Raw genomic sequence first — 16174 nt, 5'->3', positions numbered from 1 at the left:
AATTAGAAATATATGATGGTCGACTAAATAATCTCTTCAAAATTCGAACATGGTACTATTTGGAACTTTCTTTATAGATGAAGCTCGAGGTACGAAATTTGAAATGTAAGTACAACCAAGAAATTAATAATGGATGACAAAAAAAAAAAATTATCTACTTAAAGTTCGTACATTTTGGTACCAATGCTGCAAAACCATGATTTTTAGGAGCTGCATTCTGCTGGCTTATGAACCGATTGGGTGACGCAAGGTTAGGATGGTTTTTATCCCAAAAGCGGGAAAACAGTGCTATTCTCTACCCAAGGACTACAGGCCAATAAGCCTTTCATCCTTCATTGTTAAGACTTTGGAGAAACTAATTGACATATGTATTAGGGACTTTCTCGACCCGCCACTCGTATGCGGCTGTCAACATGCGTACACTAAGTTGGATAGTGCCCTTTATGATGTGGTTGGCTACATCGAGGGAAATTGTAAAACCGATCTATCAACGCACCACTGGCAGAGGGCTTGATAAGGAAGATTATGGCCAGAGGATCTTTGCAAGGGCGTCTTTTATTTTCTCTCTATTGTGGATTTTGATGATTAACTGCGTTCTGAGCTTTTTCGAGAGGCAGAGGGTGACGGTTGTTATATACACGGAGTACATCGTTATCATGGTGGTTGGCCGTTTCCTCCCTACTATTACAGACCCCGTTCAGGGAGCTTTGAGTGAGCTGTCCGGATAGACGAGGACCAACGGGCTTGGCATAAATCCCAGAAAAATGGAATTGCCCCTTTTCCTCAGGCGAGGAAAACTGGATGTTGGATGGAGGACCTGTCTGGATGGTGTGGAGCTAATGCTCACTTCGAAAGACAAATACTTGCGCTAGATTCTTGGCCAAAAACTCAGTTGGGGAAGAAACGTCAAAGATAAGTTCAAAAGATAACTGAATGGGTTCTACTCCTGTTGCAACTCCAAAGGAAGGATTTGGGGGCTGAGGCCGGGGAATATGCCTATGCTAGTCTGGTTTGGCAAAAATCTCTGGACAACTGTCCGCAGGATAATCGAGAATGTACAGGGTACCGCGGCAGTGCTTATCTCAGAGGCAAGTCGAAGTGCTCGGAGAGAGGCGCTGGATGTAATTATCTATCTTATGCCTCTGCACCTTAATTTTGGGTGTGTGGCTGCAAAGATCGCCATTAGACTAAGGGAGGAAGGTACATGGCGATCCTCTAACTTGAGATATTCTGCGGCTCTGCGCGGGGATAGTGTTGCAGCGTGGAACCGTGCTTTATGCTGCGCAACTGATTATAAACCAGATGAGTCGTATTTTGTTGATGAGTTGGAAGTCGTTTTCCCGAAAAGGGATCTCAGGGTTAGGGCAATTAGACTTTCCCCAGACGCTCTGTATATAGGGATGGGTCTAAATTATGTAGATGGGGGCGCTGGAGCAGAAGTCTTCATTAAATTCCTTGAAATCAGGGAATCGGCAATTCCTGGGAATCAGAGTCCTGAGGACACAGGAGACGATGTAGATGCGAGAGCGCCGGCCCCACCACACTGCACCGATAAATGTGGATAGTTAGGCGGCGCTGAAGGCTATGGTGTCCGACCGCTTGAGGTTTAAACTGGTAAGAAAACGCAAAGAGCTTCTTCGAAGCATGGGAAAGGCTGCCGGGCCCTAATGGGTCCCAGGAAATCAAGGTGTGGAGGGAAACGAAGCGACAGATGTGTGATGACGAGGGGGTTCGAAGACGCTCCAACACCACACTGTACCGATAAATGTGGATAGTTAGGCGGCGCTGAAGGCTGTGGTGTCCGACCGCTTGACCGTTTAAACTGGTAAGAAAACGCAAAGAGCTTCTTCGAAGCATGGGAAAGGCTGTCGGGCCCTAATGGGTCCCAGGAAATCAAGGTGTGTAGGGAAACGAAGCGGCAGATGTGTGATGACGAGGGGGTTCGGAGACGCTCCAGCACCTGATGTGTCACTGATCAGCAATTGCTCGGAGAGAACGAGAACACATGATAACGGCTGAACATCTCTTTCCGAGAATGGATGCTACGACGGTGAGTTTTTATACCCATCACCGAAGGATGGGAGTATATTCATTTTGTCTTTCCGTTTTGAAAACATTGAAATATCCATTTCCAATCCTATAAAGTATATATATTCTTGATCGCCGCAAAAAATCTAAGACTATCTAGCCACATCCGTCCGTCTGTCCACCTGTCTGTTGAAATCACGCTACAGTCTTTAAAAATAGAGGTATTGGATTGAATGCATATGCAGACTAAGTTCGAAAATGGGCTATAGCGGACTATATCTTGATATAGCACCCATATATAACGATCTGCCTATTTAAGGTCTTAGGCCAGACATATGCATATACCAATCTCCCAGTTTAAATTCTTAGGCCCATAAGAGGTAAAATGTTTATACCCTACACCACTACTGTGGTACAAGGTATTATAACTTAGTGAATTTGTTTGTAACACACAGAATGAAGAGAGATAGACCCATTGATAAGTATACCGATCGACTCAGTATCACTTTCTGCATATTTCGGCAAAACTGTATTCTACATACCAAACTTCTGTCAAAATTGAAGCTTCTAAGAACCGAACAAGAATAATGGAGAGACCGGTACATATGGGAGCTATACCAGCTTGTAGACTGAGTTGGACTGTACTTTTTAGAAGTCATAACTGAAGACAATGCGCTCTTCGTTCCATTCTTCGCCCACGGCCTTAACTCCGACTGCGTCTACCCGAAAGACTTTGGGTCAACCAAGTTTATTGACGGCAGTCGTCTGGCCTTCACTGTCAAATCGTCTGCTTTCTCATTCCCAGTTACTCCGCCATGGCCCGGCATGCCATCGATGCTGATCATGCCATCCTCAAAGAAGGCGTTAATCTCCTTCTTATATTCCAAGACTGTACGTGATCTTACCCTCCTGGTTGTTATTGCCCTTGTGGCCTGTTTACTGTCTGTCCTCTAGCTTTGATCCATCTGTGTAACATGATCTTCCAGATGGCAGTACTAGGGTTCCGTCAATCCAAGACTGTGCCACTGGCAGCAGAGCCTCGCACTCGATCTCAAGTGTCGTCTCAGTTATCCTATTGGAAACCTCTTCCATTCCTTCCAGGTTTAATGTCTTCACCTCGATTATACCGCTATGGTATGACCTGCTCCTATTCTCTATCCATTCTCACATCGCCTTAAGGCTTATAGCCGCAATGGCGGCCTCACACTTAATCTGTATATCTATGGGACAGATATCTAGAATGGTCTCCGTTGCCCTAGTAGGTATGATCCTCATCGCTCCGTCTATCCCAAGACAACATGTTGCCTGAACCTGTTGTATAATCCTAAGGTTGCACTTTTTTCTCCATCGCAGTCCACCAAATTACTGAGGCGGATGTAAGTATTGGTCGATTCAGGCCCCACTTCGATGTAAGGCATATATCTTATATATAAAAATCAATTTGTGTTTGTTTGTTTGTATGTTTGTGTGTTGCTTATAGACTCAGAAACGGCTGAACCGATTTTCTTGACATTTTCACAGGTGCATAATGACCCCGTGGTGAAAATAGGGTACTTCATTTTTTGATATAAGAAGGGAGGGAGGGGGGGGGGGGGCGGACCCTCCCCCTTACCCAAATTTTCAGAAAAGCCAGATCTCGGAGATGGGTGGTGCGACTTAAGCGAAATTCTGTGTGCTCTCATATAGTACCCTAAAAATAAAAATTTGGTATCCAAATTTCGGATGGGGTACCTAGGAGGGCCGCCCCACCCTAAAACCTACCAAACATATATTTAGACCAATCACGACAATATGGGACTCAAATGAAAGGTATTAAGGATAAGAAACGTATCTGATATCCAATTGTCGGACCAAGTGCTAGGGGGACCACCCCAACCCCCAAAACACCCCTAACTCGGACATATTTACCGACCATGGCAATATGGGACTCAAATGAAAGGTATTTGCGAGTAGAATACGAATCTGATATCCAAATGTGGGACCACGTTTCTGGGGGTCCACCCCTTTCCCAAAACACCCCTCAAACAGGATTTATTTAATGACCATGGGAATATGGGGCTTAAATTAAAGGTATTTGAATGTAGAATACGAATCTGATATCCAAATATGGGACCAAGTGTTTGGAGGGGCCGTCTCTCACCAAACACATCCCCCAAAGGGGACAAATTTATGAGCATAGCAATATGGGGCTCAAATGAAAGGTCTTCGGGAGAAAAGCACGAATTTGATATAAATATTCGGGAAAAGTGTCTATGGGGCCACCCCACCCCCACAACACCATCCAAATAGTAAGTATTTCCTGACTATTGCAATATGAGGCTCAAATAAGAGAGTTTTTAAAGTGGATCACGAATCCGATATCCAACTCATTGAGTGGTCGCCCATCCCACAAAACACCCCCCAAGCCGGTCATGTTTGCCGACTATGGAAATATGGGGCTCAAATTAAAGGTATATGGGTGTAGACCACGTATATGATATCAACATTAGGTACCAACTGTCTAGCGGACGTCCCACCACCATAACAACCCTCAAATAGGACATATTGAGCACCAAGACAATTTGGGTCTTAATGAGAGTGGAATTGAATATTCATAGTTTTTATGGCCAATACCTCAAACCGGACATATTTGCTGACTTTTGCAACGAAAACGAATTTGATATCCAATTTTGAGGGCAATGGCAATATGGGGTTCAAATAAATGATGTACAGTTAAATGAGAATAGAGCACGTTGCTGATATATTTTCCGGGCTTAGTGTTTTGGGGGACCACCCCAATCTCGAAAACACCACTTTCGGACCAATTTTCTGTGGTTCTACCCATTTTCCAAAATACCCCACAAACAACAAACTTTACTGACAATCGCAATATGGGGCTCAAATAAAGGTATTTGGAAGTAGAATACGAATTTGATCGCCAAATATAGGACCATGTATTTTAGGTATCACCCCTTCCCCAAAACACCCCCCAAAGGGTAAAAAATTTTCGACCATGCCAATATGTGGCTCAAATTTGAGGTTAGAAAACGAATTTGATAACCTATTTTCGGGGACGCCTTATCGTGTAAATTCCCTGAAACCAATTGCAATATGGAGTTTAAATAAATGATTTTTGAAAGAAGAGCACGATGCTGATATTTTTTCAGAGCCAAGTATCTGGGGGACCACCTCTCCCCCGAAAATACCACTAAATCAGACATCATGAGAATATCGGGCTGAAATAAAGTATTTTAAGAATGGAGTTCACCTTACATCCAGACCTTAATTCGTAGACCAATATTGCGCAATATTGTTAAACTGTTAGTCAAGTTTGCATAGTATTTCACTAAAAGATCTTTAATTGTGGAAAATAAATATTCCAAGAAAACTTTTGTTCCATATAAAGTAAAAGACGGCGCAGCGGAGCGGGCCCGGGTCAGCTAGTATATATATATATATGATACCCACCACCTATATACATAGGTGGTGGGTATCAGAAGTTCGGCTCGGCCAAACTTAATGCCTTTTTGCTTTCTACTTCTTATTTTTGCTTATGCCACAATGGCAGCAGTACATGTAAAAACCAACTGAGCTTGGGAAAAAAAACCGAACAAACAGAAAAACACAAAATTCCTCATATTTACACATGCAATGATATATAAGTGCACATGGAGTGTTTGCAAATTACATGAAATGATGACGGGAGGGTAGTATGGAATGTTGGGAAGACATAATAAAGACTTAAGCCATTACAACGAATTTAAATTTTTGTCTAAATTTTAATGATATTGCCTCAAAGGCCAAAATTCCAAAAAAAAAAATAATTCAGAAAGAGGAGAAAATTAATGAAAAAATTTCTATGAATTTTTAGGAAATTTTCTGTAAATTTTGTGTAAATTTTTAAAAAAATTTCGAACAATTTTTTTCCGGATTTCTAATAAATTTTTCTAGATTTCTAGAAATTTTCGGAATTTTTAAAGTCAAAATTTTTGAAAAACTTTATTTCCTTCTTTTTCGCAAAAGACCAAGTTTGTAAGAAATTTTCATCTTTTATGAAAATTTCTTACAAACTTTCTAAAAATTTTTAAGAAATTTTTTTAAAAAAAACTAAATTTCCGAAAAATTGTCTCTGAAGACACCATTTCTTGTAAAATTTGCTCTAAATCCAAATGTCTTTTTATACCCACCACCAAAGGATGGGGGTATACTAATCTAGTCCTTCCGTTTGTAACACTTCGAAAAATTCGTTTTTGTCCGTCCGTCCGCCTGTCGAAATCACGATAGCGGTCGAACATGTAAAGCTAGCCGCTTGAAATTTTGCAAAGATACTTAACATTGATGTAGGGCGCTGGGAACTGTGAATGGGCCATCGGTTCACATTTAGATATAGCACCTGTATAAACCGATCTCCCGATTTGACTTCTGGACCCCATGGAAGCCGCAATTTTTGTTCGATTTGGCTGAAATTTTGTATGTAGGGTTCTGTTATGACTATTAGCAACTGTATTTAGTACGGTCTAAATGGGTCTAAAACCTGATGTAGCTTCCATATAAGCTGATTTTCCGATTTGACTTCTTGGGCCCCCGGAAGCCCGGGATGGTCTTTCGATCATCATTGTTCGGTTCTTAAAAGCTTAAATTTTTGCTGGTTTTACAAAGGTTTTGGTACGTAGAATAAAATTATGCCCCTCAACTAAATTTATTTTTATAAATTTTTAGCAGAATCCATGGTGGTGGGTTCCCAAAATTCGTCCCTGCCGAACTTAGCACACTCTTACTTGTTTCTTCTTCCCTTATTTTCTTCCCTCGTCAACATGCTTCATGCACACTTCATTGTTGAAAATTGTCAATGTGGCCGTGTGTGTGTGCAAGAGTTGGTGTGCTTGTTTGAATTTGTATTTGTCAGTTCATACGGTTGTATGCATGAATTCCATATTCGAAATATGCTTGTGTAGGCCCGAATTCCATTGAACATTCCAAAACGAATTAAGTGCAGCACTTTAACTGATGCAATAATGCAGCTCTTCGACTTCGCATTTCATCTTTTTGTCCAGTAAAGGGACTAAATATGAGTGAACGAACAAACCAATGAAAGCTTATCGGAATGTGCTCCTTTGAGTGGACGTTGCGTAGCAATGGAAAGAAAAGGAAAAAAGCAGAGTACAGGAAAATTGGATGAAATAGTTTAAGAATTGCCAGGTCGAAAGTATGATGTACCTTATATAGCTTCAATGGCGAGTTGCAGTCAAGTCACCAGTAACAATTGGCAACAAATTAGGGTCAATTTTAAGAAAATTAACTTTTAATTGTGTCTCCCACTCAAGTATGTCTGGATGTATGATAATGATCTACAGATTCTATTACTTACATAATGCAAGAATAGTAAACATAGAAGTAAGCGGAACTACAAAATATCGCAAACAAATAGAAACAAGTAAAAGCGTGCTAAGTTCGGCCGGGCCGAATTTTATATACCCTCCTATATCGGATAAGAATTGCGAGACTCAACAAGTCAAGACCCAAGATCGGTTTATATGGCAGCTATATCAGGTTATGGACCGATTTGAACCATGCTTGGCACAGTTGTTGGATATCATAACAAAACACGTCGTGAAAAATTTCATTCCAATCTGATAAGAATTGCGCACTCTAGAGGCTCAAGAAGTCAAGACCCAAGATCGGTTTATATGGCAGCTATACCAGGTTATGAACCGATTTGAACCATACTTGGCACAGTTGTTGGATATCATAACAAAACACGTCGTGCAAAATTTCATTCCAATCGGATAAGAATTGCGCACTCTAGAGCCTCAAGAAGTCAAGACCCAAGATCGGTTTATATGGCAGCTATATCAGGTTATGGACCGATTTGAACCATGCTTGGCACAGTTGTTGGATATCATAACAAAACACGTTGTGCAAAATTTCATTCCAATCGGATAAGAATTGCGCACTCTAGAGGCTCAAGAAGTCAAGACCCAAGATCGGTTTATATGGCAGCTATATCAGGTTATAAACCGATTTGAACCGTACTTGGCACAGTTGTTGGATATTATAACAAAACACGTCCTGCAAAATTTCATTCCAATCGGTTAGGAATTGCGCACTCTAGAGGCTCAAGAAGTCAAGACCCTAGATCGGTTTATATGGCAGCTATATCAAAACATGGACCGATATGGCCCATTTACAATACCAAGCGACCTGCACTAATAAGAAGTATTTGTGCAAAATTTCAAGTGGCTAGATTTACCCCTTTACCGGAAGTTATCGTGCTTTTGACAGACAGACAGACGGACGGACAGACGGACGGACTTACATGGCTAGATCGACATAAAATGTCGCGACGATCAAGAATATATATACTTTATGGGGTCTCAGACGAATATTTCGAGTAGTTACAAACAGAATGACGAAATTAGTATACCCCCCATCCTATGGTGGAGGGTATGAAAACTGGGAAATCATACCCAATACTTACTTATTTTAACTGGCCATTACAGAAACCTCTTGCCCTCTTGCCAAACGTAGTATAGATGCCCAAATGCCTCTATCTTCTGCGCTTCTTCTCCAACCTCTGACACCCAGTTTAAAGACGTCGTTCTCCACTTGTTCTCTCCATAGGAGTTTTAGTCTTCCGCTTTTGCTTTTTCTCTTATGGTCGCCTTCAAAACACTTCTTTGCTGGAGCTTCTTCATCCATTCGGACAACATGACCTAGCTAACTCAATCGTTGTAATTTGATGAGTTTAACTGTGCTACCTTCGTCAAACAGCTCATACCGCTCGTGGGAGTTGATATCATTCACTTTGTCTTATCTCCAGTTACTTCCAAACCCACTTTCGTTGATTTTCTTTCGTTACTTTTAAAGCAATTGCATCTTCCGGTGACCCACCCATAATATCAAGGTCGTCGGCGTAGGTGAATAGCATTTGTTCTCTTGTGAGTATTGTGCCATGCCTATTCACACCTGCATCTCGTATAATCTTCGCCAGCAAGATATTAAAGAGATCACACTATAGGCTGTCTCCTTGTCTGGAACATCGCTTGGGATTGAACTGTTCGGACAGGTTCATTCCTATTTTAACTGTGGTGCGTGTATCAGCAAGCATCATCCTGCGAAATCGTATCAGTTTTGCAGGAATACCAAACTTCGTCCTTTTTCGTCATGGGAGAGGCACATCCCGGAGTGTCTTCTCCGCATGCTTCTGATCCGTGCCGGAATTGAAAAGAACCCCGGACCGTGGTTCTGTTCGGTTTGCCAGAACCGCCTCCATCATCGGTCGGTGAGGTGTAACCGGTGCATAGAGTGGATACATTTCCTCTCTTGGTCTGGCCTTACATCACTACGGGAGTATAGTCACACTGATTATGTTGCAGGATGCTATGCGAACATAGAGAGCAGTGGGTCACAAACGTCGCTGTCGTCGCTTTCACCGTCCTCGTCGTCGGACTATGTGACCCCCCGACCACACCTGTGCGGCAATTTACGCAATAGCAGCATCCCAGTACCTATGTTGTCAGACCAGTGCCGGGAAGTGTACCTTTTTTGAAATTGAGTTTCAATGGATAGTGGATTTTATGAGTCGGAAGAACATATTGGTTGCAGCGATCCAGGAGACAAAGCTGACCAACACTTACAGCCTGCTCAGTTGCAGCGATCCAGGAAACATAGCTGACCAACACTAACAGCCTGCTCAGTTGTCACGGATACAACGTATGCAACTTAAGGATCGCTTAAGGAAAGGAGGTGGGGGATTGGCCTTCGTGATACACCATTACGTGCAGTATAGACCCATCACGTCTGCGCTTGGCGCTAGTGACCCCAACGTGGAATGCATGGGTCAGGTCCGGTACTGCCGGTACCGACATAGTTGTGACCCAGTTAATGGCCAAGCTTACCAGCCCGACATAAGTGGTCTACCGTCTGGCCATAATTCGCATCACGTTTCATGGAGATTCGCATCACGTTTCATGGCTTTCTCCCCCATGTGACGACCATCGGGGAATAGCTTTGGCAGAGCAGATTGAAGGCCGCCAGACATTTCCATTGCATCCCCTGAGTGACGTAACCTGGCAAACTGTCATTTCTTTGGGATCCGACCACCTCCCCATAATTCTCACCAACGACCAACCACCCGACTTCATAACCTCTAAGCGCCGAACGTTAACCAATCAAAAGAAGCAGATTGGGTCGGCTTCAGAGAGTACACCATTCACCGCCCAGCCAATGAACAGCCACCACAATGTACCGTGGACGAAGTTTCGCAAATTATCCAAGACATTGGGCCCCGACGGAATCTCTACACTGATGCTGAAGAATCTGGATCAACCTGGAGTCGAGTACCTCACGACTGTCCTCAACCTGTCTTTGAACACTTTTATTGTACCCGATATCTGGAAGATGGGCAGATTGATCCTGCTACTGAAGCCTGGAAAGGATCCGAATTTGCGATGGCCAAGATGCTTGAAAGACTATTCCTCCCGAGCCACGGTGGAAAATTTCCATTCGCCGAGACTGCATAGCACAACAACTGCTTTACATGCCATCACCGCACATATTTTCCACAGCTTCAATTCGCCTAGGCCATGTGATAGGACGGTCCCCGTGGCACTGGATCTCTCGAAGGCATTAGACATGTTGAGCCATGCTAAACTATTTGAGGACATCGCCAATACATTCCTCCAGCCAGAACTAAAACGCTAGGTCGCGAATTTTCGTTGTGGTCGCCAGTCATCTGTGGAATTTGGGGATAATAAGTTGAAGAAGCACTGGGAAGTGAAACAGGGAGTGCCCCATGGCGATGTGATATCTTCGGCGATGTTTAACCTCTACCTATTCGCCATTCCACCCCCTCCGGACAGCATAGAGATCGTATCATATGCGGACGATTGACAATCATGGCATCAGGCACCCCAACCATTGATGACATCTGCGATAGGTTAAACTTCTACCTCAACGAACTTGCCTCTAATTTCGCTGCAAAAAATTTAAAGATATCTGCCACCAAATCTTCAGCCACATTGTTCACTACATTCACGCATGAGGTGCGTAGGGAGCTAATAGTGATAATTGACGGAGTGACAATTCCGACCATCAAGTGTTCCAAAATACTTGGTATCACATTTGACAGCTCTTATCAAGTCTCCTCACATCTCACAAGCAATTTGCGATTAAGTCAATAGTAGAAACAAGGTCCTCAAGGCAATTGGCCGGCTTGTGGTAAGGTATGCAGCGCCAGTGTGGTCTCGTCTGCTCTTTGACACGCAGTTTCAGAATTCCGCCCTTCGAACGTGGACCACATCCAGCAGGAGACAAAGATCTTACCCGTGCGAAGACATTACTACATGCTGTCTAAGCAATACCTTCTGGGCTGTTATCGCAGAGACCAATCAAATCGTAATGTTGTGGATAGGTATTCACCGCCGGCAAGCCCTAAGGTAGATCTCCATGATCTAGATCGTGAGGTCCAGCGCTATAAGAGAGAACCTTTAGACCAAGCGGCGTATCGCGTGGTCTTAGACAAGTGGTCATACAGACACAGTAGCAAATGCGGTGAATAGCTTCCACCGCCTTCCATTGCACCTAAAGAAATTGACCTTCCCCGGCAGACCAGAGTAGTTCTGGCTCAGATCCGGCAGATACAGCCGCCTCAATTCCTACAGAACCAGGATTGATGGCAACGCGCAAGATGTATGTACCGATTGTGACCAGGGACCACACGACATACGTCAGCCAGACCCAATTGTCTCAAACACAGAACCCTCTGGACGCATTCCATCTAAGTCACAGAGTTCCTGGATCTGGACACTCAACAAAATCAAGTGTAAGGCTTTCGATGGCGGCTTTGTAGTCAACGAAAATATGATAGGTGTTCATTTGTCGTTCTTGGGTTTTTCTAGGATTTTTCGCTGTGCAAATATTTGGTATATGGTGGACTTATCAGGTCTAAAGCCACACTGATGGGGCCCAATTATTCCGTTCAATGAATATCCGGTCCAAGGTGGATTTACCAGGTCTAAAGCCGCATTGATAGACCTCACTTATCTCATTGACTTTAGGTTTTAATCTTTCACACAGTACTCCCGATAGTATCATGTATGCGATGGTGGTTCCTCTGTAATTGGTACATATCATCTTGTCCCCTTTCTTGTGTATGGGACATAGCATGCTGAGGTTCCAATAATCGGGTATGTGTTTTTCTAATGTATGGGGCACAGTGTGCTGAGGTTTCATCGGGTCAGACGAGCTGATGCTTACGCCCTATCAACATGTCGCCTCCGGTCTTAAACACGTCAGCCGGCAACCCATCGGCTCCTAGACCTCGTTCGTCTTAATCCATCTGCTTAAAATTTATTTGTGACCAAACTCTCCGCCTCTTGGACCACGTTCGTCTTAACCCCTCTGCTTAAAATTTGTTTGTGATCAAACTCCCCGCCTTAACTAAACATACTTTCTCTCCTTGATGTAGTTGCCCATCAATACTCCTTAATTGATAAAAACAACATATTTGTGTAGTCATTAATTATTATTGAAATTCAAGGAGATGAAGAGCAGCACAAGAAGCTTTCACAAAAAATAATGGCTGACCAATACCAAAAAAAATCACTTAATTTTAAGAGTAAAATATGAAAGGTTATGTCGGAGCACGCACCACATTGAAATTGTTTTAAGGCTGTTAATTTATTAAAAAACCTTTTTAAGAATAATCCTTGCGACTGATGCGAAGTTACAACAAAAAGCCACTGTTAACTGAATTATAAAAGGTAATATGGCAGTTTTGATATCAAACAGATTTCATAAAATATTGTGAAAAAAGCTGCCAAAAACCATTACAAATTATTTTATTCCGTCTGAGTAATCATGAAGTTTTTCTCGAATTTTATTTTCATAAATTAATTGATTAAAAATAAAATTCGAATGAAAGCCTTTTGATCAAATTAATTTTTACAAAAGATTTTTGTAGCTTTTGCTTTAAAAAAAAATCCTTAAAAAAATTGCATTGTGGAATGTCGATATAAGTTGAGTTTTTGAAAATGTTTTTCCATTGTACAAATTATCATGCAATGGAATCTCCAAAGTACAAATTTTCCCATAAATTTAAAAATTTTTCCAGAAGTAAAATGATGGCAAAATTTGAAGAAAAACAAGTAAGACCGTATGAAGTTCGGCTTTGCCGAATCTTATATACCCCTCCACCATGGATCGCAAATATCGAGTTCTTTGCGCGGTATCTCTTTTTTAGGCAAACAAAGAATTATGGATAAGAATTGATATGGAATTGGAGCTATATCAAGTTATAGTCCTATTCGAACCATAGATGAACTGAATCTTGAAGACCCATAGTAGAAGTCATTGCGTAATATTTCAGTCAATTCGAATAAGAACTGCGCCATGTAGGGGCTCAAGACCCAAAATCGGGAGATCGGTTTATATAAGAGTTGTATCAGGCAATATATCGATTCAGCCCCTATTGGACACGTATGTTGAAATCTATATATATAACAAGTAAAAAAGCGTTAAGTTCGGCCGGGCCGAACTTTGGATAGCCATATATGTAAACCACCTTTCGTCAAAATCCGGTGCAAAACTCATACCTTATGTCCCATAGCAGAGATCGGTCTATATGGCAGCTATATCCAAATCTGGACCGATCTGTGCGATAATGCAGAAGTATGTCAAGGGACTTAACTTAACTCACGGTCCAAAATTTCGGCGACATCGGATAATAAATGGGTGTTTTATAGGCCTAAGACCCCAAATCGGAGGATCGGTCTATATGGCAGCTATATCCAAATCTGGACCGATCTGAGCCAAATTGATGGAGGACGTTGAAGGGCCTAACACAACTCACTGTCCCAAATTATAGAAAAATCGGATAATAAATGTGGCTTTTATGGGCCTAAGACCTTAAATTTGAGGATCGGTCTATATGGCAGCTATATCCAAATGTGAACCGATCTGAGCCATATTGACGGAGGATGTCTAAAGGCCTAATACAACTCACTGTCCCAAATTTCAGCAAAATCGGATAATAAATGTGGCTTTTATTGGCCTAAGACCCTAAATCGGCGGATCGGTCTATATGAGGGCTATATCAAGATATAGTCCGATATAGCCCATCTTCGAACTTAAGCTGCTTATGGACAAAAAAATATTCTTACCCAAAGTTTCAGCTCAATATCTCTATTTTTGAAGACTGTAGCGTGATTTCAACAGAGAGACGGATGGACATGTCTAGATCGTCTTAGATTTTTACACTGATCAAGAATATATATACTTTATAGGGTCGGAAATGGATATTTCGATGTGTAGCAAACGGAATGACAAAATGAATATACCCCCATCCGTCGGTGGTGGGCATAAAAATGAATTTGTCTTTGTTTGTGGGTTTGTTTGTTTGTGTGTTCCATATAAACTCAGAAACGGCCGAACCGATTTTCGTGAAATTTTCTCTAATGGTGCACAATGATCACGGTTTGAAAATAGGGTCCTAAATTTTTTAATATCTGAAGGGGGAGCGGACCCTACCCCACCCTAATTTTCAGAAATGCTAGAACTTGGAGATGGGTGACTGCGATTTAACACTGATTTTGGTAATAAAATTCAATGATTTGCAAGCGTTGCTCGTTAGTAAGTCTATTCATGATGAAATGTCAAAGCATACTGAGCATCTTTCTCTTTGACACCATGTCTGAAATCCCACGTGATCTGTCAAATACTAATGCATGAAAATCCTAACCTCAAAAAAATCACCCTTTATATAGGGTTGCCCAAAAAGTAAGGATTTTTCATATAGTCGGCGTTGACAAATTTTTTCACAGCTTGTGACACTGTAATTGCATTCTTTCTTCTGTCAGTTATCAGCTGTTACTTTTAGTTTGCTTTAGAAAAAAAGTGTAAAAAAAGTATATTTGATTAAAGTTCATTCTAAGTTTTATTAAAAATGCATTTACTTTCTTTTAAAAAATCCGCAATTACTTTTTTGGGCAACCCATACATACACCAATCACTACAATATGGGTCTTAAATGAAAGCTATTTAAGATTACAAAACGTATCTGACATCGAATCTGATGGTGTCGGGCCAAGTGTTTGGGGAACTACCCCAACCCCCAAAACACCCCTAAATCGGACATATTTACCGACCATGGCAATATGGGAATCAAATGATAGGTATTTGCGAGTAAAATACGAATCTGATATCCAAATTTGGGACAAAGTTTCTGGGGGTCCACCGCTTCCCCAAAACACCTCCAAAAACATCAGTTTTTTACTGACCATGGCAAATATGAGGCTCAACCGAAAGTATTTGATATCTAAATGTAGGACCATGTGTTTTAGGCATCATCCCTTCCCCAAAACACCACCCAGAGGGTGAAATTTTTTTGACCATGCCAATATGTGGCTCAAATAAAAGGTATTTGAGATTAGAAAACTAATTTGATAAACAATCTTGGGGCCATGTGTTTGGGGGACGCCTCATCCTGTAAACTCCCCCATAAAACCAATAGCAATATGGGATTTAAAACAAGTATAAGCGTTAAGTTCGGCTGGGCCGAACTTTGGGATACCCACCACCTCGGGTATATATGTAAACCATCTTTCATCAAAATTCGGTGAAAATTTCACACCTTATGTCCCATATCAGTTATGTCAAAATAAGTTCCGATTTGGACCATATACTAATAAGTACACTAGCTATATCTAAAAATAAACCGATCTGAACTATATACGACACGGATGTCGAAAAAGCCTAACATAAGTTACTGTGTTAAATTTCCGTGAAATCGGATTATAAATGCGCCTTTAATGGGGCCAAGACTTTAAATCAAGATATCGGTCTACATGGCAGCTATATCCAAATCTGGACCGATTTGGGCCAAGTTGTATAAAAATGTCGAAGAGCCTAACGCAAAAGCAATGTCCCAAATTTCGGGCGAAATCGGACAATAAATGCCTCTTTTATGGTCCCAAAACCTTAAATCGAGAGATCGGTCTATATGGCAGCTATATTCAAATCTAGACCGATCTGTGTGATATCGCAGAAGTATGTCAAGGAGCTTAACTTAACTCGCTGTCCCAAATTTCAGCAAAATCGTATAATAAATGTGCCTTTTATGGGCCTAAGACCCTAAATCGGAGTATCGGTCTATATGGCAGCTATATCC

General features: G+C 41.7%; 1 protein-coding gene across 1 annotated transcript in view; it reads left to right on the top strand.

The window, feature by feature from the left end:
• The first annotated feature begins 2035 nt into the window (after positions 1–2035).
• LOC106095247 (uncharacterized) overlaps positions 2036–16174 on the top strand; it is a 22838-nt gene continuing 8699 nt past the window's right edge. The window contains 1 exon segment of the mRNA XM_059364446.1: positions 2036–2050. Coding sequence (XP_059220429.1) covers positions 2036–2050 — 15 coding nt within the window.

Source organism: Stomoxys calcitrans, chromosome 1, assembly GCF_963082655.1.
Source record: "Stomoxys calcitrans chromosome 1, idStoCalc2.1, whole genome shotgun sequence".
Classification (NCBI taxonomy): domain Eukaryota; kingdom Metazoa; phylum Arthropoda; class Insecta; order Diptera; family Muscidae; genus Stomoxys; species Stomoxys calcitrans.
The sequence above is the reverse complement of the archived record's forward strand: the minus strand, read 5'-3'. Positions and strand labels throughout refer to the sequence as shown.